At 38.5% G+C, this 21329-nt stretch overlaps 1 protein-coding gene across 2 annotated transcripts in view; it reads right to left on the minus strand.

Annotated features, from left to right (window-relative positions):
* MAN2A1 (mannosidase alpha class 2A member 1) overlaps window positions 1-21329 on the minus strand; it is a 125044-nt gene that overhangs the window by 47321 nt on the left and 56394 nt on the right. The window contains exons 10-12 of one of the 2 annotated variants that reach the window (XM_033086584.2): window positions 16760-16945; window positions 13999-14113; window positions 11089-11156 (exon numbers count right to left, since the gene is read on the minus strand). In XM_033086584.2, the coding sequence (XP_032942475.1) occupies window positions 11089-11156; window positions 13999-14113; window positions 16760-16945 (369 nt within the window). The remainder of the gene's footprint in view (window positions 1-11088; window positions 11157-13998; window positions 14114-16759; window positions 16946-21329) is intronic. The other variant, XM_033086583.2, reaches the window with a different exon arrangement.

Consider the following 21329-nt stretch of genomic DNA (forward strand, 5'->3'; position numbering starts at 1 on the left):
TGCAACACTTCCACTTGCCTGCTTCTTGAATTATGAAATAATGTCTCCAGTTTACCAAGATACTTTTAAATACTAATCTCATATAGAGGTTGTTGCCAGTATGACATTAACTTTTGTAATCTCTTTACATTCTACCCTGTTTGCATGACAGATAGAAAAGAAAATAACTTGTGACTTTAGTACCTTACCCAAAGAATTCCTTACTTGTTTTTTGGCCTCACTTCGCACAAAAGAATTCCACCCTACTCAGATTGATACCAAAGGATATAATTTGAATAATACGTGATATCCAGCATTTACCAATGAACATAAATGAATACTTAGAAAACTGCTAGGCAACCAGTAAATCTGTCTATTAACTGAATGAAGGTAGTGCATAGTTAAGGTCAAAGAAACTTATGATACTACAATGAAATTGTGCTTACACTGCATCAACACAATTAATTATATTAAAATAGTTTTAATAATTGCTTAAGATTCAACATACCTCCTCTGAGATACAGTAGATACTGAAACCATTCGCATTCATAACTATACAATCTTAGACAGTTAATTAAATTGAGAAGTCTTTTGTTTATGAGTAGGACGTATACTCTAAAATATAGTGTCAGATGTAAAGAGAAAATGTGGGGCAGTAGGAATATGGGTGGCTTATTAAGGATGAGTTAAAAAACTAGTTTTCTATTAAGTCAGAGAAATGCAGGTTCATCCCCAAAAGAAGATTCCAGTACCTTCCCACAAGGGTCTTTTAATTGACTGGATAAAATCTAAGGAGATTTATCAATTTACCTAATAATATAAAATAAATAATGGTAACATGTTCTCCTACATCACGTCCAGATAAGTTTCCTAGAAATTCATCAACACTGTCACAGACGTAAACAAGAAAAAAAATTACATCAAAGCAGCAAATCATAACCCAATTAAATTGGTCATTCTAGAGTAGAATATTAATCTTGAATATATATAGTAAAATATTATCATATATGAAGAAATAGTAGATTTTCCCCCCTCTTAAATAAGACATCTTCTGCAGTTTATGCATAATATTCTGCATAAGAGTTAGGAGGATGGTAATCTAAACCTCAAATTACCAGCACACAACATAAATTTGTGTTGCTTTCATGAGGTGTAAAAGGTGAAAATAGAATCTATTATCCAGGGATTAGCTTTTACTTATATTATCAAACTGATGACATCAAGAAATAAAAAGATCAATAAATCAATAAATAAGTACAGTAATTTCACGAATACAAGCTGCACCATTTTCACCAAAATATTGGTCGAAACCCAGAAGTGCGGCTAGTACTGCAGGGTGGTTAATATATTAACAATATTCTAAAAGCTGCCAACACGGAAGTGAGAGCCCGCGGTAGCCCCAAGCCAAGCTGGAGCCCGGCCAGCCCCGGCAGAGATGGGAAAGCCTGGCAGAGGCAGAGCCAGCGGTGTGGGGGGGTGGCAGCAGAGCTTGGGCCAGCAGCGCGGGTCGGGTGAGGTGGCAGAGCTCGGGGGAGCCCGGCAGAACTGAGGCTAGCAGTGCAGGGGAGCCCAGCAGAACCGGGGCTAGCAGTGCAGGGGAGCCCAGCAGAACTGGGGCTAGCACTGCAGGGGAGCCCAGCAGAACCAGGGCTAGCAGTGCAGGGGAACCCAGCAGAACCGAGGCTAGCAGCACAGGGGAGCCCAGCGGTGCGGGGGCCTGCAGTGCTGGCCAAGGCGAGCAAACGCAGCAGCGGTGGTGCAGACGGGAGAGGGGTGCGAGCGAGCCTGTCGGTGGCAGCGGCATCACCACCTAGCCGACCCCGAGCGGTTGCACCGAGCCGTGGCACTGAGCTGGGCCACTCGGCCCCGTTGGCAACCATGAGTGGGCCGAGCCTGCCTGGCCCCGCCTGGAGCCAGTAAACCCCGCTATGCCATGATTCTGTTACTAATCGGCAAATTTGTGAAAGTTGCACACGGATCCTCGCTACGAACGAAAGTGCGGCTAATATTCGGGTGCGGCTTTCTGATTGAAAAAGACATCAACGTTGTCGATGCACCAGAAGTGAGGCTTATACTCTGTGCAGCTTGTATTCATGAAATTACTGTAAATTCACAAGAATCTACTTCAGTAGAGTTGCAACTAATGCATTACAATGCCATAATTATAACAGCATTTGAAAGGAAATATGTAGTTTAGAAATAGAACTATGCTAAAATTACATATTATTTCTAAGAGTAGTAATATCTGACAGTTCTGGTTAACATACAAATAACTAAAACCAGTGTTTTTGTGCTTATAATAAAAGTTCCATAATCGTAGCTCGATATTTCAGAATCACTGCAGGATTACCCTTCCTAATGACAACCCCAAATCTGAACTTCACACTGAAGAACAAAGGTGAGAGAACTCACACACATGCATTCCTATGAATTCTCTCCTTTGTAACTCTACAGAGAAATCTTTATAATACCCATTGTTCATGCAAAAGGCGCAGAATTAGGCAGACAGTAGGCACATAATCTATCCCTCCACTCTCAGAGCAAACAGGACCTTTTTGGTGGCTTTCTCAAGAACAAACCATGGAACATCCTCAAGAAAACAGTATTCACAAAAAACACAGACAATTGCACAGCAAGAACTATATATTTTGAGAACACAAAAAATGTCAACATCAACCTAAGACAAGACTCTTAAATGTTATGTACCTACTACATATGTCAGATATACATATTTCCTATGATTTAGATGGATTGTAGTGGCACACATATCCTAATCTGGAGCACATATCTACTCTCCAATTAAGGATAAAAGGATTAAATCCAAAGGCACTATTTGAAATTTTTCTTTTACCACAAAGTTGTGAGATGTTCTGAGGTCCAAGATGGGCTTGAAGCCCCCTGACTTTTTCAGGATCAGGAAGTACCTCCACTAAAATCCTTTCCTTGTTCCTCTTGTAGTGCAGGCTTTATAAATCTGCATTTAGAAGGGAAAAAAAATCTGGTTCAGAAGAGCAGAAACACTTTTAAGTATTTCATATCACTTCAGTCTGTGCCTTGAGAGCCTCAGACTAGCTACAATATTGCCTCAAGGTAACTCCAGTAAAAAGGGTGAAGTGGCCAGTGCCTGGAAAAAAAATAAATAATAGACAAATGTACTAATATGCTGAAAATATGCATATCCTATTTCCAAAACTGCTTCAACAACTACATGCATACGATGCAGATCTTTCAACTGTATTCAGTCATTCACTATCATATTCCTTCATAATGATTACTTTCTGTGTTTTGAAAACAAACTCAGGGTTTTTCCTTCCCCTTGAGTATGTTTAGTTCACCTGTTCCTTCTGCATTTCATGATACTTCCACTACAGTGTTTTCAGAGGAAACAAGACATTTATTGTAAGACCTAATTGTCATATTTTACTTTAATGTTGTAATTTTTTATGTCAACTGAAGTATCAATCACCTTCACTGTCTAATTGTACTGGAACTGCAAACCCCAACAAAAGATGCTGATACTATCTGAGTTGAAATGAAAGAACTAAATTTCTGCAATTTAGAAAAAAAGCAAAGATTTTATGAATCCTACTTAAACGATGAAATTATTTACTGGTTTAATTTTGCAATGACAATTTCAAAGACAGGCAGTAAACAAAAACATTTAGAACAGGTCATCATTGGTTCATCCATGGTAATGCAGACCAAAAACTGGAAAAAAGTTTGATGTATAAAATTTTTTGTGCACTGAAAAATTAATCTTTAAAAGTTTGAAATTTAACAACTTTTCTTAATACCTTGAATTCAGAAGTATAGCATTCAAAAACTAAGTTTAAGAAAATAAAATTAATTCCACAAAAAGCTTTGAAGTACAATAAATTGCAAACCAAAGCTGCTTTTTCCTTCTTGACAATAAAAATTTATCATACCTCAAAAAATATATGGCCATTCAATTTTAAAGCCCTTAAACAAAACCAGACATTCAGCACTTAGATTATTATTGTTTTGTTGTTAGATTTCATAGACAAACTTTTAAAGAGATGTCAACTACCAGCGCCTCGAGTCAGTTCTGAGATAAGCCTGTATGTAGTATATTTTTTTAATGTTTTTGTAACACCAAAAGTAGAAAACTTGCACAGAAAACATGAAAACCTCTGAAAAACTGCTATAACCTCACACAAAGACTGAGCATATATACATTCAGGTGCTGTGAAACTCTATCATACCCCTCATTCCTGTCTCATTAGATGTTTTCAGTGGAGAGTTTGCTGGTTTGGTCATAAAGATAGTTGGACTGCTAAGTTTCACCTAAAAATCCAGAATGAATGTATCATGCTTTTTTGTTCATTTTGAAGGAACATCACTTTTACCAGAATGATTTTTACTGAAATACTTATTTCAAGTTCACATTTAGTGACATTTCAAGATTCAGACATCTGAGTTACCCTGAGCCAGTCAAGCATTTCATTGCCTCTTCAACAGCTCTTCCATCATGAAAATCAAGGAGAATGCTTTTTAAATGTCCAATCAATATAGTCAAAATGACCTTGAATTTACTACAAACAGAACATGTTCCTAGCAGTTACAAGTCACCTGAAATCTAGTAAATTGGTCAGCTATCTGAACACTGAAATTAACACCTCATAGGACAGTACTTTCACGACTACAAAGCACACCAGATTATAAGGCGCACTTCCGGGTGTTGGCAAATTTCCGAACTTTTGCCGATATATAATGCGCACCGGACTATAGGGTGCACATTTTTTTGCAGCGAGGATCCGCCGCTGGCTCCCCCCGCGTGGTTGCTGCCTTAGGCCCTGCCTCCACCCGGCAGCCGTGGCACCGCAGGCCCCCCTGCACTCAGCAGCCGTGGGGCCGTGGGCCCCCGGGCTCACCTGCACCCGACAGCCGCAGTGCCGCGAGCCCGCCTGTACCTGGCAGCCACGGCACAGCGGGCCCCTGCAGCCCTGCCTCCACCCGGCAGCTGTGGCCCTGCCGGCTCCCCCCACGGCTCGCGGCTCACACTTCCGGGTTGGCAAATTTCTGAACTTTGTCCATATATATAAGGCTTACCGGACTATAAGGTGCACTTCTGGGTTCAGGCCAAAATTTTAGTCAAAAGGGTGCGCCTTATAGTCCTGAAATTACTGTACATTTAAAAAAAACATTAGGCTGGATTCAACCTAAGTAGCCAGGGTATTGGAAACTAAAGTGCAGGCTCTTTATATATCACTTCTAAATTGTTTTCTGATTTTTCACCTACTTGCACTACTGTGTGCTTAATAGAAGGGCATAATTAGGCATTGTTTCTTAATAGAAAATTGATATTAAGCCTTCACTGAATGGCTATTTATCCTGGCCCCTTCCCGCAAGATAAGGTTTCACTTAAACAAAAACACAAGTTTGTGATATTGTGATTACTATTTCATCCAATTAAAGCAATTGGTTTGGTTAGCATTTATTTGCTTGCTTTTTCAAGATCTCTTTTCTTCTCCGAGGAGCAGGTGTGCATATTAACAATGCCTGGATTGCCACAGATATTTATGAACAAGTCTTACATGCTATGGTATTCTTTCTTGTTTTCTTTAAACTTGGGTTTTTTTCCTCGTTGAGAATTCAAAATACCTTTGTTTCAACTGTCCTTTTTTTTCCCCCAGCTGTTTTGGAGTCTAACTAGGAATATATATGTCTCTATCATGCAAGCATAAAAGGCATTTAAGATATTTATTGTTAAAATATCCAATGTTGCTCTTTGTAACTACATTGGACTAAAGTTTAGATAAATTGTATCAAAATGGGCAACACAGGTCTAAAGGGAAGAAAAAAGGAAACAAAAAAATCACGACTAAAGCAAAAATTTCCAAATAAAGAGTATTACCCTTATCGAGTTACTTTCTAGGCTCACAAAGACACAGTTACAGCATGTTACTAACCAAGGTTCCTTCTCAAACAAATTATTCTTGCTGTAGTCATCCAACCAAATACAGTAACATACAAACTGCACTGTCAAGAATTTTTGATTTTTGTACATTATTCTCTATCACACATTAAATATAGCTTTAATTTCTACATCATAGCGCTGTGTTGAGATAGCAGTGAATACCTTGCCAAATGAATTTTCAAAAATGTTATCAACTTCAAAAAGTACAGAGGAAAATTGGGATTTTTCTTTCTCAAAAAATACCATACATTTTGGACCTAACGTAATAAAAACAACTTATGTCAAAACTTTATTAAATACAACTTTATGCCAAAATCTGTCCATGGATAACAAGTAAGAATAACATTCCAGATTATTTCCTATCCTCTATTTGAAAAAAATGAGACTTACTTTTGTAAGGTGGATATCAGTAAAGTTCTTTTGCAGACCTTTGAAGAAATAATTAATTGCAGTGTATCCTCCTATAATTAATTCCCTAGGCAACCTAAACATTTCAGCTAGTAGAAATAATGTTTTATAAGCTATAAAACTGGCCTGAGAAGAAGGTTATCATACCATATTGTTCCTTTAAGATTAGCTGACAAAAGTTTTTTGTGGTAAAATTATAAGAATAGTTGCTTTAGCACTAAAAATAGCCCTAAACTGATGACTTGAAAAAAATTTTCAATGCCATAGTATCTTTAGTTCAGATAGGATAGAGTGCAGTGGAGCTCAGTATTGAAACTCTGCCCAGTTAGGCACATGAAGGTTCAGGAGTTAAAACAAAAAGGGGCAAGAAGAGATAAAACCTAATTGCCATTGTTAGGCCTTTTCACTAAGATTCACCATATTGTGCCAAACAAGACCACTACAAGATCCAGGCTGCTGCAGACAGTCAATCCAGTCATTTGGTCATGTATCATGGTTCCCTGCAATGCTGTCTCCAAAATACAGTGCAGACAGAAAGAGCTGGAAAATCCTTCCCCTCAGTGTGCCCTCCATCTGCTGCTGACAGCCCAAACTGGACAACAAGAGGTGCAAACACACCACCCACCCACCACATCCTGTGAATGCAAGTCTTTTGCCATTCAGGAAGTATGACCTCCAAATAATAGATTTTTCCGGAAAAGTTATTATTATATTAAAAAGCTGGGCAGTCACAGAGTATGAACCAGTATCCAATTTATCATCACACTTCCCAAATTTCTGTTTCCAAGTAGCTTTGTCTCCAAGATATGCAGTAATTTTAAACTTCAGAACAAGACTGAAGCAGTTCCATATCTAATTGAATATTATCTTGTGAAAGCTCCACTTTTCAGCTGAAAGAAATAATTTTTTAAAAAGCATCCAACTTCATTTATCAGTTAAAAGGGATTTATTTTAATTAAACACACCATAATTTTAGTATTCAAAAGCCTGCTCATAAGACCACTTAGTCATCCTGAGGTGGCAGAGTCAAAGTTAAGATCTAAAATACCTAGTACACTTCTTTCATCATAATTAACACATTACTTTGAAAATAAAATTATAGATTCATAAAGTTATGCACAACAGCACTACAGAGAAGAGATGCCCAGGTGGGGGCAGAAACAATACCAAATACGTTACAGGTGGCACCTGCTTAGAAGCAGTTTGAAAGATAATTCTCAACTACACAACAGTAAGGAGATACTCCATACTAGAACATTAAGAACTGAAAGATAAATCTTTTCCTGCTTTATTTTTTTCCATGTAATAGAGTTGCCATAGCTGTTCTGTAGTTTGTCAGTTCAGTTTTCACTACTGACTACAACTTTCACAAGTAGTGAAGAGAACAGTTAGCTAAAAAACACCCAAAAGGAAGGATGGATGGAAGAGGAAAAAACACACTATGATGTTCCTGTGGAAAGCTGGTTATATTTGCAATCAGTAAAATAAGGAAAAACACTACTGAGATTTGAAAAGCCATTATGAGCTTCCTATCAGCAGTATCCCTCTTAACTCACAGGTGATATGAGCCACACGAACATAATAAAAACTAAGCTAGAATACAGATATTTTTCAAAAGTCTGACACAGAAGTGCAAAAATGAAGCTAAATACCCAATCAAAGAAAAGTAACACCTTGCCAGTTACACTGATTTAATTTCTATGCCATATAATGACGTATTAGAACACACTAGTGGAAAGAAACTCAGAGATTCAATTACACACAGGTGAACAATAAAGGCTATTAAGAACAGAAGATAAGCAAATAACAAAGTTTGGCTATAAATCAGTTTGGTTTAAAATCTGCTGATGCCCTAAAATTTTAAATGGAAAAAAAAGCAACCAGCTTCTTTCTTATGAGCGTTAAAGTTTGAAGTTTAGGCATAATCATTCTTAATAATGGATTTATTGAGTTGAGTTTAAGCATCCACAGAAAATTACATATCTCATGATAAAAAAAACCCTCTTAAAAAACTCTGATGTAATCATAATAATCACATACTAGATATAAGCAGTAGTTACAGTCAGCTTACACACCACTTTTTCCAATGGTAATAAAATTAGGGGAGAGTCAGACTATAACCAGAGATAAAGTAAGAAGCCTAAAGAGACTATGCTGTTTTTCATAAACAAAAACAGTTTAACAAACCAATATTCAAATGAATATTTTAACAACAAAGAAAACATGAAATAGTATACACTTATGCATTACATTCAAAGTATTTCCAAAAAGGGATGTAAAAAAACCCCAAGGTCTACTTAGTTGTATCAGTATTCTCTTATAATCTTTCTTTGTCCTGTCTCGTTTTTCCCCTCTTCATTTTTTTCCCGTATTTCTGATTTGGAACATATATCATATGTTATATGACTGTATGGCATTTTCACAATACCAGATTTCATAAAGTTAGCAATTTTCTACTAGTACTACCTTTTTACTAAGTTAAGACCAGTTAGAGAGCAGCAGTATTCTGCTAGAATAATATTAATGGTAATGTCATGTATATCTATTTAATATGCAAGTCAGAGGGGGGAAAAAAGACAAATGTCTGAAATTACAGTAATTTCACAACTATAAGGTGCACCCTCTTGACTAAAATTTTAGTCAGAACCTGGAAGTGCACCTTATAATCCAGTGCACCTTATATATGGACAAAGTTCAGACATTTGCCAACCCAGAAGTGGGAGCCATGGGCGACCTAGCCATTGCACCCCCGGCGCTGCGGGAGCCCCGTGCCATGGCACTGGGGCTGCCACGGTTCCCACTTCCGGGTTGGCTCAGGGTGGCCACTGCTCCTGCAGCATGGGGCTCCCACAGCACTGGGGGTGCCACGGCACAGGGCTGCCATGGTTCAGGGCAGCACGGGGCTCCTGCAGCACTGGGGGCACCAGGGCAGCATGGGGCTCCCATGGCGCTGGGGAGGCACAGGGTTTCCGGGGCAGCACGGGGTTCCCGTGGTGACACAGGGCTCCCTCAGTGCTGGGGCGGCACAGGGCGCCCGCAGCACCGGGGGTGCCACGGCACAGGGCTCCCCCGACGCCACAGGGGCCCCGTGCCACAGGAGCTGTGGCCACTCCAAACCAGCCCAGAAGTGTGAGCTGCGAGCAGGGGAGGGTGCCTGGGGCTGCATTTAAAGGCTATGTGAATCTGTGAGAAAGGTTTGCAAATTGAGCACCTGCCAGTAAGACCCGCGATCTTGCGATTCCATTACTAATTTGTTACTTTGCTTCGCGCGGATCCTCACTGCAACAAAAAGTGCACCTTATAGTCTGGTGCATCTTATGGACAAAGTCTGGAAATTTGCCGACACCTGGAAATACGCCTTATAATCCGGTGCGCCTTATAGTCATGAAATTACTGTAATTAAGACCAAAAAGGGAAACACTTACTCAGTATATTATGCAGAGACAAAAGTGGAGCACTGTATGCAAACAAAAGGAGTATTAGGGGATAAAATGGGCACAGGGAAAATTTCAACAGCTAATTCAGATAAGGAAAGGAAAGGCAATAAAGCTGTCCTCAAATGGCAAAGAAAGTCTACATCATAACCTGCCTCCAACCAAATGCTTATATACTATATACACAATACTCTTCCAGTGAAGGAACTTGAGGAGATAATTTTGAAAAGCTATTTTAGTAAAATAAATAGGCACCTGAGCTCTTGGCCTCTTTAGACAAATTTAAGATAATCTATTAGCGTCTTATAGTAAGCTCTGAAGAAAAGCATACACTAGACACATTATGTACATTTAGTGCTAGAGGACTGAAGACTGCTTCTCCCTAAAGGTCACAAGAACTAAACTTTTCTCACTTTTTTAAAGACTTTAATTATTTTAATTATTTTAATTATTTTTTTAACAGTAGAAATTAGTCTGCTGAATACTTAGAAACCTGCATGAATTAGGCAAATAAGTCTTATTAGCTTGCCACTTGCTAGGGCTAGAGAAATCAAATACTCACATCAGCAAAAATACCATTCACTGCTTTTTAAATTAATCTTAAATCATCCATTCCATAAGCAAAAACCTTGTATTATTTGATTTACACACACAGCAGCTCTCATACCCAAGCATTTTCAGATTAGCCACTTTAAATTAATTTGTACATTATTTCAGGTGGGCTACTGAATGTTCACGGGTATAGCAGGATGCCAGCTTCAGCTGAATACTCTACAACTACATATAAATAAAAAGTAACCCCTCTTAATAGAATGAAAAGTTGGAGTTGAGAGAACAGTGTCCTAGCTTGTTTTCTATTTGATTTCTAAAGACAGTTCAGTATTTATAAGTCCTAAAAATCATAATTTATAAAAACTTGACAAAAACGTTGCTCACAGAATTAATTGAGGAATGTGTAAATCTGCTTAATTAAAATCTTCTATTGATTCTCTCAAGAACAATTTATTTAGCATTAGGATGCTCTAAAAGCACACAGAAACAGAATACCTTCTTCAACTGTGATATGTGAGAAATGCCTATTGTTTTAACATGCTGTGTCCTCTTTCAGTTAGACATAATATTATTAGCATAATCCCCCCAGACTATTTTTTTTTATTTCCTTTTTTTTCTCCTTTTTTTTTAAACCTTTATCTCCATTTTGAGTAAAAATTGAAAGAAGAAAAAAAAGAAAGAAAAAAGGAAAAGGTATAAAAATCTACTTACTAGGTAGTGAAAACACATACATTGCTAAAGGAATCTCAGACACTGAGTAGTATATAAAATATTTACCTTGGTTGGAATGTCAGCTTTATTACTGTCTTGCGTGGCAAAGAATCTTGAGAAGCCTGAACATCATCCTACAAGAGAACATCTTTGAATTTGCTTTTGAATACACTTCAATGAATAATACATGAGCTTTGTTTATGATATGCTTTTTGCAGAGTACAAAACCACATTAACAACACCATAAAGCAACGCTTATTTTAGCACATTACTGAGGATGAAAAAGCACAAAATTTAATAAACTAAGTACGTAACTCTGACAAAAGAAAGACGTTCACTTTGACCATTTCACTGAGAAATATCTGTTTTCATTAAAGATATTATTAGATTCCATTATCAAATTATTATACCTGTGTTTTCATTATTGCACACAAGACTCCATAATCACAAACTTCAATCAAATTTTGCAAATATTTATCATATAGTTTTATTAAATTTCTTCTGCTATAAATTTACTCTGAAACACTACACTCCTGTGCACTTGCAACCATTCACTGTGGAGTCTCCTGCGGGCTCTCATTGTTACATTATATTGTACACAAAGAAAAGTTTCAAAAAACATGATTTGGATTGAGGTTTGGTACAGGGCTCACTTCCACTGAGGATATGTAGAGACAAGACATTGCTGTCACTGTTGCATAGCCTAAGAGAGTAGGTAAGCTGCTGATTTACATTTCATTCCAGTCAGGTCTTACAATGACCACTACAGACTTTGAAACTGAAGTGAAGAGTTCTGAGTTCCTCAAAACATCTGCAAAATCATATTTTTCAAATACAGCAATTGTCATTGACATAAAATTTTTCTTTCTGCACTAAAATAACTAAGTCTAATGTACAAGAATTGTGTGATGGTTGCAGCTTTACTTTTGCAGTTTGAATCTCATCCATGATCCAAGCAAAGTTGGGTCATTCTGGGATCTTTAAGTGTCATCTATTTTTCAGTGTATGGCCTTCCAAGTGATTTTTTTGTTTGTTTACTAGTGTAGAGTTTGCAAAACTTAACATAAGAAGTACCAAGTATTCAGTCACCAACTGAGAAAAACATGATGCTTTTGTGTGTAACTAAGAATTAAGAAGAGTAGAAAAAGTGCAAATGGTGTCATTCCAGAGTTCTTCAATAGTGTTATTCCCAACTTCCTTTCTTCTGCCTACAAAATAGGGAACTTTTCCCTGCTTGTACCTGCTAGCTGCTGGAATGCTGCTGCTACCATCTTGTGCTCTGTTCCTCTAAGTGTTTTTGATTTCTTCACCCCTCAAAAACAACAGCCACTTTCAGTCTTAGAATCTTCATCATTTGTCTTTCTCAACTCTCTTGACATTCATTCTGTATGCCGACCTCTGAGCAATTAGTGATGTCCACTTTCATCAGCCATCAAAACACCACAATCTGTACTCCAAAATGAATGCCTTTGAACCTCCAACTTACTCAAGGTTTGCAAAGGTCTTTTGTAAGTTTCCTGGAGTTCTCCTGTTAGCTGTCTGCAAATCCCACATTACAAAGCTTTTGTCGCTATATCCAATTAGCAGAGATACTAGATTAACGATGTGCTGTGGATATTGTGTGCAATACAGATAAATCTTAATCTAATTTTGTAATGCCCTTTTTTTTGTTTTATATAGACACAATAAATTCATTGAGATAAGAACTTCCTTTTTAATTGTTCCTTTCACAGAGGTAATAATAGCTTATTGAATTAGTATGCTCCTAGCCAATATACAGTTTAAACAGTGATTAGTACTTCTACAATGCAGTGGTATTAATGCAGACTGATGAAGAACAGCAACAACAGAAGTTCAGTAAAATGTAACATCTCAACATCTTCCAATATAATTCAAAGCATAAGTAAAACCTTCATCCCATGAATACCTTCAAAATATTCCTACTTTATGAAAGTATACATTCATACTTCAAAGAGGAGAAAAATTATATATTTGTGGCACACAAGCATGTAGCATACGCATGCAGCATATATATATATGCATACACATATATATCTGTATAAAAGTCATAAAAAGTATAAAGAACTATTCTAGCACTTTTTTTTTAATGTCTACATGTGACTGGAAGAGTAACTCAAGATACGACACACCTGGCACAACTAAAACAGCAGAATGTATGTCATGTTTATTATGTCAGAAATGTGAGATAATCATCATAAAGGCTGTCTTAACTCTGCTGTGTTTATTCACAAAGACGTTAAAGCATCTCATTTTGTCTCTCTTCAGGGTAAATGCACCTAAGTAGATTTCCTAAAACTTCCTAGTATCACAGAAGAGGACTTTTGTTCAGAAAGTGAAGAAACTAAGAATTTTAAAAGGAAGCAATATTAGCAAGTGTGTTTCTTCAAGGTGTTCTTCACTGTAAAATAGGTCTCAAAATGGCACATGAGGATCCATTACTGATTTTATCATCCATTTAATTGAACATTCCCATTTCAAATAATTTCAGCAAAGGAAAAAGAGCACAATGTATTGTCTAGACCTAATCTTGCACCCTATAATGGAATGGAAATTTTCTTCTTCCCACATTTCTTTATCAACAAGTGAAGTCAAATTACAGAACTCTATACTGCTATATATTCACTTACATATGCATATCATTTAAGTTGCCAACAAATTCATTATTAAATTTCACACAAGAAAATTAGAACACCTGCTTTTACAATCTAACTCACAAAAGGGAATAAAATAAGTTCCTTTCCTTTAGCTCTGTGGGCTTTTTCCAGCATCAACTGCTGACATGCTCACTTTTTACTTTCTAATGTCTTCAACTAATATGAAGAATAATAAGCAGTACATTTCTGAGAAGGCATTAGCTGAAAATTTAGTTCTGATGTTTCCCAGGGCTACTCAAACTGTATTCAAAAGACATAGTTCATATTTTATTTTTGGAAAAAATCAAGGAAGAGAGCTCACCATCTTCAGGAATGGAGTTGTTGTGTCATAGTTATAAGCACTTTTGTCATTTAGGATAAGAATATGAGCAGAGTCAATAATCACTTTCTTCACATTCATTATTGAATGGAAAAGCCTGTTAAAACATTTAAAATCTTAATTAGTTTTCAATTGGTTTTATTCAATGTTGTAACACCAAAATTCAAAAAATTAAAGAACTCAAAAATATGAGTTGCAAAAAAATAAATAAAATTTCTAACATCAATATAGCGTGAAATTAAGAACAGTTACAGCAATTTCACGACCATAAGGCTGACCGGACTATAAGGCGCACCCCCTGAGAGTCGGCAAAATTCCAAACTTTGTAGATCATATAAGGCGCACCGGACTATAGGGCGCACTTTTTTTGCAGCGAGGCTCCGCCCCCAGCTCCCTCTGCGTGGTTGCTGGTCGAGGCCCTGCCTCAACCTAGCAGCCATGGGCCCCCGGGCCCGCCTCCACCCGGGAGGGGTGGTGCTGTAGGCCCCCTGCCCTGCCTTCACCCAGCAGCCATGAGCCCTCGGGCCCGCTTGGACCCAACAGGGGCAGTGTTGTGGGCCCCCAGGCCTGTCTCCACCCGGCTGCCATGGCACTGCCAGCTTCCCCCACGGCTCACGGCTCACATTTCCGGGGTGGCAAATGTCACAACTTTGTCCATCACATAAGGCGCACTGGACTATAAGGCACACTTCCGGGTTCGGGGAAAAATTTAGTCAAAAGGGTAGTCGTGAAATTACCATAGTTGTAGTGGGTGACTAGAATGCAGAAATATTCAGAATTATATTCTTGTCTTACATACTGAAAGTAAGGTACATCTCCTGGATGCTGTGCTACCCAAAGGGTCTCCTCAGAATACCAAGTACTGTTGTAAAATGCCAATCTTAAGAAATTTTGCAATTTTCATATTTGATTTTCAGTTTCTACAGTGGAGAGAAGCCTGAAACACTGGTCACAAAGTCAACCGTGTGTTGACACACAGGATTAAGAAAACAATCAGAAATACAAAAAATATAAGCTGTATAAACTATCAAGTTGTCCACAAATTTCTAAATACAGAGAGCTGGATAATTTTACTTGTTGTAAAATTTATTTATTTTACTCTCTCATAACTAAGGGTACTGTGAATGCTTATGATCTAGTAGATTAAAAATATGGAATTAAAAAATATTAGACATAAAATAGTTTTAAACAAGTAAGAATATTTTAGATACATTTAAACCAATTACAGTAATTTCACGACCATAAGGCACACCGGATTATAAGGCGCACCTCCAGGAGTCAGCAAATTTTGCAACTTTGTACGTTATATAAGGCGCACTGGACTATAACGTGCACTTTTTTTTTGCAGCGAAGATCAGTGCCACGCGCAACAAAGGAACGAATTAGCAACGGAATCCTGCGATCATGGAGTTTACTGGCAGGTGCTCAATTTGCAAACATTTTTCACAGATTAGTGTAGCCTTTAAATGCAGCCCCAAGCGTCTTCCCTGTGCGTGGGCCCCGGCACTCCTGCCCACCCCCCGCTGGCGAGGTGGGGCTCAGGGCTGCCACAGCTCAGGGTGGCCACGGCTCACGGTGGCTCGGGGCCGCCCATGGTTCAGGGTAGCACGGGGCCACCCATGGTATGGGGCTGCCCGCGGCTTGGGGCGGCGCGGGGCTGCCTGCGGTTCGGGGCAGTGCAGGGCCGCCCGTGGCGCAGGGTGGCGCAGGACTGCCCGCTCCCTCTTTCCCCGTGCAGCTCCTGCTGGCCAGGGGCTGCCTGCAGTTGCCTGGTCCTGCCCACCCCGCGTGGCTCCTACTGGCCACATCTGCCTGATCCCACCCACCCCGTGCGGCTCCTGCTGGCTGGGGGCTACCTGTGGCTGCCCGGTCCCGCTCACCCTTTGCGGCTCCTGTCGGTTGCGGCTGCCCTCTCCTGCCCCCTCTCGCAACTCTGCTCACAGCTCACACTTCTGAGTTGGCAAATTTCACAACTTTGTACATTATACAAGGCACACCAGACTTGGTGTACTTCCGGGTTCGGATCAAAATTTTAGTCAAAAGGGTGTGCCTTATAGTCATGAAATTACTGTATTTAATGAACATGCTCTATCATCAGTCTACCATCATCACCTCAATTAATCAAATTTACTAGTTCATAACATTCCAATGTGAAAAAATTTTCTAAATGAACCCATAATTAAAGCATTTGTATACACCTACATACACATAGCATGCAATGTTCTTCAAAAAAATTCCATGAAGACGCTAGCAGAATAATTTCTCAACCCTGAGAAATACCCTCCAGATGAAACAATGAACTATGACATACAAATTACTTAGAAGATTTTCAACATGAAAAATATTTCGCACTTTTAAGAAGGTAGGGCTACAGAGGGTATGGAATTTTCTGAGGAATATATGCTTAGATTAGCACATCTTTGATTATTGCTTAAGACAGACAAATACAAAAAGTTCTCACACTTACTGAAGAAAAATTCTGTTACTAAGGAAATCTCAGTAATGTGTCTACCATTTGAAATATCAAAATTTGGTCTGGACATCAAATTCTTACTCCAAGAGTTAAAAAATATTTCATAAATGAAGAGCATGGGTAATCAAATCCATTTCTCAGGTGGAGAAGATATTCCACTTTCAGTGGAATATGTTTCTGTATCAAATCTGTAGGTTTGAAATAAATACTTCAGTTCTAAAAATGCAAAAAGAAACTAAGATTTAAGTTTATGTATTTATAATAAATTACCTGGTGCCATAATCCACAACTACCCAATCTTTGGCTGTTCCTGGAAGTGCATCATGATGCTGGAAGAGCCCAAGGTTCCTCCTAGCTTCTGTCAGCAATTTATAGTTATCCACAGAAGGAAATACACTCATTTTCTCAGATTTACTGGACTGTACTAAAGCCAAGGAGTAGAGAATTTCAGCTGCCCTGGAATTGCAGAGAATAATCAAGTATTTATACAGCATTAAAATGCAAAATGCAATACACATTTGATCTAAAGAACAAACTGTAAATAGTTCCATAAGCTCTATAAACCTTGTTCTTAAACATTTTAGCCTGTCTCCACACTGTAGCTTCCTGCAAGAATTCTGAGATGGAAAATGGACCTTTAAACTAAAAATATGACAGCGCAAACTGAAATACACACTCAAATATGTGAGGTATATGAATTTGGCCTTAAAACTTCACAGTATGGACAGAGTGCCCTACAAGAAACATACAATTCCCATTTCAAAAAACAACTTATTAATGAAATAAATTTGCTTTTTAAGTAAATATACTAATCTTTTTCTATCAAATATCTGTTATTCCATTTACACTTACAGCAAACTAAATTCTTCTAAAGGCTTAAGCATCTCATGCACCTGCTCACTATACATTTACCTCAATGAAGAGAACACTGGATTCCAAAACCCTTATGTTGAATGGAATACAGAGCCTTTCTCTTCTACATTTGTTGAAGAAGCGTAGCACTAAAATATTACCACTAGATTGCCACTTTCTTTATGAAAATCTAAATTTATTTTACAAAAATATCCCCATAATTGCCAGTTATTATGGACATTTGACTGATGAAAATGCCTGTATAAATCCAGAGAAAACAGCTATTAACTTTTTTCCTATCTTCTCCTAAAATGTTGCAGTTCTATTTCCGGCAAGTCTGAAAAGTGTCAGATTATTTTCCAAAATTTATTAGAGATTAATGAACATTTCTCAAGTATTTGAAACAACGACACAAAAAGCAAAGAAATCATAACAACATATTTTCTTGTAATGGTAACTTCTAGGCATGCAAGTAATAAATTTTTTAAAAAGGAAAATACGTAAGTTAACTCTCTCATTTACCCAAGTTGCCAGTGAGGGCATGTGTTCAATTTTAAACTTGATACAACAAAAAAATTAACAAAAACCCCTTGGTTTTAAGACTATGCATGGTATTAATTGTTAACACGAAAAAATCCTTCAGTTTTCTATTCATCTTAATACAACACATAGGTCACAGTTACAGAAAAACTGCAACTACTACACACCCAAGTAAACCAAAAGGTGCACTGTTAATGTAACACCCTAAACTATTTTCATATTGTCAATATTTCATTAACAGGATGAGACTTTCCTCTTACAGGCTAGATAATTGCTCAGAAGCTACATCCAAAACCAAAGTGTTAAAAAGTTATAATTCCTATATTTAATTACCAGTGCTAGATTAACCTTAATCACTGTAATTTAAATGTTGTTTAGTGCAAATTCCTACTTCTATGTGTCCTTCCTACTTTGTGCTAGTGAAGCTTAATTTGAAAGCAAAATGCAAATTTTTTTACAAAAAGGTATCAGATTACCATTCATCTAGTGAATAAACCCTGTTCAAAAGCATTTTACTTTTTTAAGAAAAAATTGATTTAGCTACTAAACTCTGATCCAACTTAGCTATAAAGAAGAGAACACAACAAATTTTAGTCCCTAAAATAAGGTGAGATTTCCTTCCCCACAACTAATATAAATTTAATTTTCTTTTTTATTAATAGGGATGCAGATGCAGCTCTCAGATGCAGAATTTTCCTTTCCAGTCTCAATATTTTTCTAAACAGTAAAATGGTTTGATGTTCAATGATGAAAGACACTCAGAAATACAACAGAGTATTAGAGAATGCTTCAGATTATGGGTAAACATCATAATACTTTCCCATAAAAGCTGCACAAAGCCTAGGTTTTCTCACCTTTGTTTCAAACTACTGCAGCTGACCTAATGTAGTTTTCAGAAATTTTCCACTTCGTTGTAATTTGTAGTATCTGTCCTTGATAGAACACTGCAAATAGACCAAAATTTGCTTCACTGATTTGTCAAGGCCTACACTAGCTTACCTTACCTAGGTGTGGTTTATATTTAACCTAAATAAATAATTTTTCCAAGAGATTTTGAATTCTCAAGATGTAGTATTTTCTATCCATCTGTATAGTTAGAAGTATCACTGTAGTGTTCACCTTCTAAATTATTTCAATAATGTTTTAGCAGATTTACTGTAATTTTTCCCTGTTTATATCAGTAATTAATAAAACCACAGATTGTGTCCCTTACTTGTCTCAAACCATGCTGCTGCTTTTTGTATCTTTTCATTACGTTAAATAAACATCTGGTCACATATTTTATCAACCTTTAAACTACTTCAATCCATTCATCTCTCACTTAAGATTAAAAAATCAATAATGTCTCAAATCACCATCAATCTCTATTATAAAATCCTTAAGCTTACTTACACTTCTTTACTACATTCAAAAAAACCTATTTTCCAACAGTAAAAACCCTAAACAATCAACTCTTTTCATGTTAAATGGTTAGTTTTCATATTGGGTCCTGAGGCTGAACACTATTTCCTGGCTATTAAGTAAAAAGGTGGTGCAAACTACAGTAATTTCAGGAATACAAGCTGCACTGAGTATAAGCCGCATCTCTGGGTGTAGGCAAATATTTTGTATTTTGTCCATAAATAAGCCGCACCTGAGTATAAGCCGTTCTGTCATTCACAGCGAGGACCCGTGTGCAACAAAGTTGCCAATTAGTAACAGAACCGCGGCAGGGTGGGGTTTACTGGCTCGGCTCGGGCTGTGCAGGCTCGGCCCGCTCGGGGCTGCTGACGGGGCCGGGTGGCCCAGCCCGGTGCTGCCGCTCGGTGGGGCCGCTCGGGGTCGGCCGCCGCTCTCACTGGGCTTGGCCACCACGACCCGGTGCTGCCCTGTGATGGCAGGCAGGGACGGAGCCCCCCACCGTTTCCGCGGCAGTGGGCGGGGACGGAGCCCCCCGCCGCCTCCCTGAGCCGCGGTAATGGTGGCACGGGGCCCCTGCCACCTCCCCGAGCCGCGGCAATGGCGGCGCAGGGCCCCCGCCGCCTCCCCAAGCCGCGGCAATGGCGGCGCGGGGCCCCCCGTCTCTCCCCCAGGCTGCAGCAGAGGAGGGAAAGAGAGAGCTCTCCCTCCTCTCTCCCTGCCCCTCATGCTGCCTGCAGGGAGCCAGGCTCCACCTGCGGCGCAACAGAGTAACAATTTGTAACAATCGTGAAATGTCGGCTTTGCAGCTGCTCGGCTCGGCACTCTGGTTGGCACTTCTGAGGTTGTAAATGTCAGAAAATTATTCACATATTAGCCACTCCTGAGTATTAGCCGCATTTCCGGTTTGGAAGCCAAATCTTAGTCAAAATGGTGCAGCTTGTATTTGTGAAATTACTGTAATTCTGGTACTGCTGGAACTTAAAAACATTCATCCTTGGTAAAGAACACACACACACATGTATTAACTTTCTGTAAATTCACCTTCTATCTTTTACCTTCATTGCTCCTTCCCTCACAAATATGGTCATACACCAGATAGATAGACAGACATATAGATAGATGGATGGATGTTAGCTCCAAAGTACTATAGAGAAAAATATCACTAGTCTGAGGTTTAAACATGATTCTACTGTATTTCCTTTGACTTTAAAGCAATAAAAAAATAAAATATAAAACTACTCCTGCTGTTCTCATGGCTAATGTGACATTCATGAAGATTTTCATGGTTTCTGCAAGCAAAACTGACAAAAAAACTGATACTAAAAAAATCAGAACATATCTATATATTCTGTTCTTCCATGTTGTTTACAAAGGCTAATGAAAAATTACATACTTCCCAGGTGCTTTTTTAAACCATACTTTAATACATAAAAACATTGACAGAATTGTGTTTCTCCAGAGATTCTTTACCTATACCTTTTTCAGAAGTTAAAGGCAACTGAAACATTTAAATGAAGAAATCTCTCTAATAATGTGAAGTTTTAAATACTACAAACGAGTTCATATGAAGTTTTCTGCAATCTATGCAATAAGAACCAGGAAAATGACAATAAAATAACCACACCTAAAAATCTTGAAAAAATAGACTATGTTGAAGTAGAAGGAAATTAAATCCTTGGTGCATTTTAAGAAACAGAGAGGAAATTAATCAAAACCATGAAAAAACAATTACAGTAATTTCACGAATACAAGCCACAGCAATTTGACCAAAATTTTGGTGGAAACCCGGAAGTGCAGCTAATACTCGGGGGCGGCTAATATGTGAATAATTTTCTGACATTTACAGCCCCAGACATGGCAGTCAGGGCGCCGAGCCAAGCACCTGCCAGTAAAAGCCGGCATTTCGCGATTGTTACAAATTGTTACTCTGTTGCACCGCGGGTGGAGCCTGGCTCCCTGCAGGTAGCACAGGGGGCGGGGAGAGAGGCAGGAGAGCTCTCTCCTTCCCTCCTCTGCCGCAGCCCGGGGGAGAGATGGGGGAGCCCCG

This window comes from Catharus ustulatus (genome assembly GCF_009819885.2).
Source record: "Catharus ustulatus isolate bCatUst1 chromosome Z unlocalized genomic scaffold, bCatUst1.pri.v2 scaffold_29_arrow_ctg1, whole genome shotgun sequence".
Classification (NCBI taxonomy): domain Eukaryota; kingdom Metazoa; phylum Chordata; class Aves; order Passeriformes; family Turdidae; genus Catharus; species Catharus ustulatus.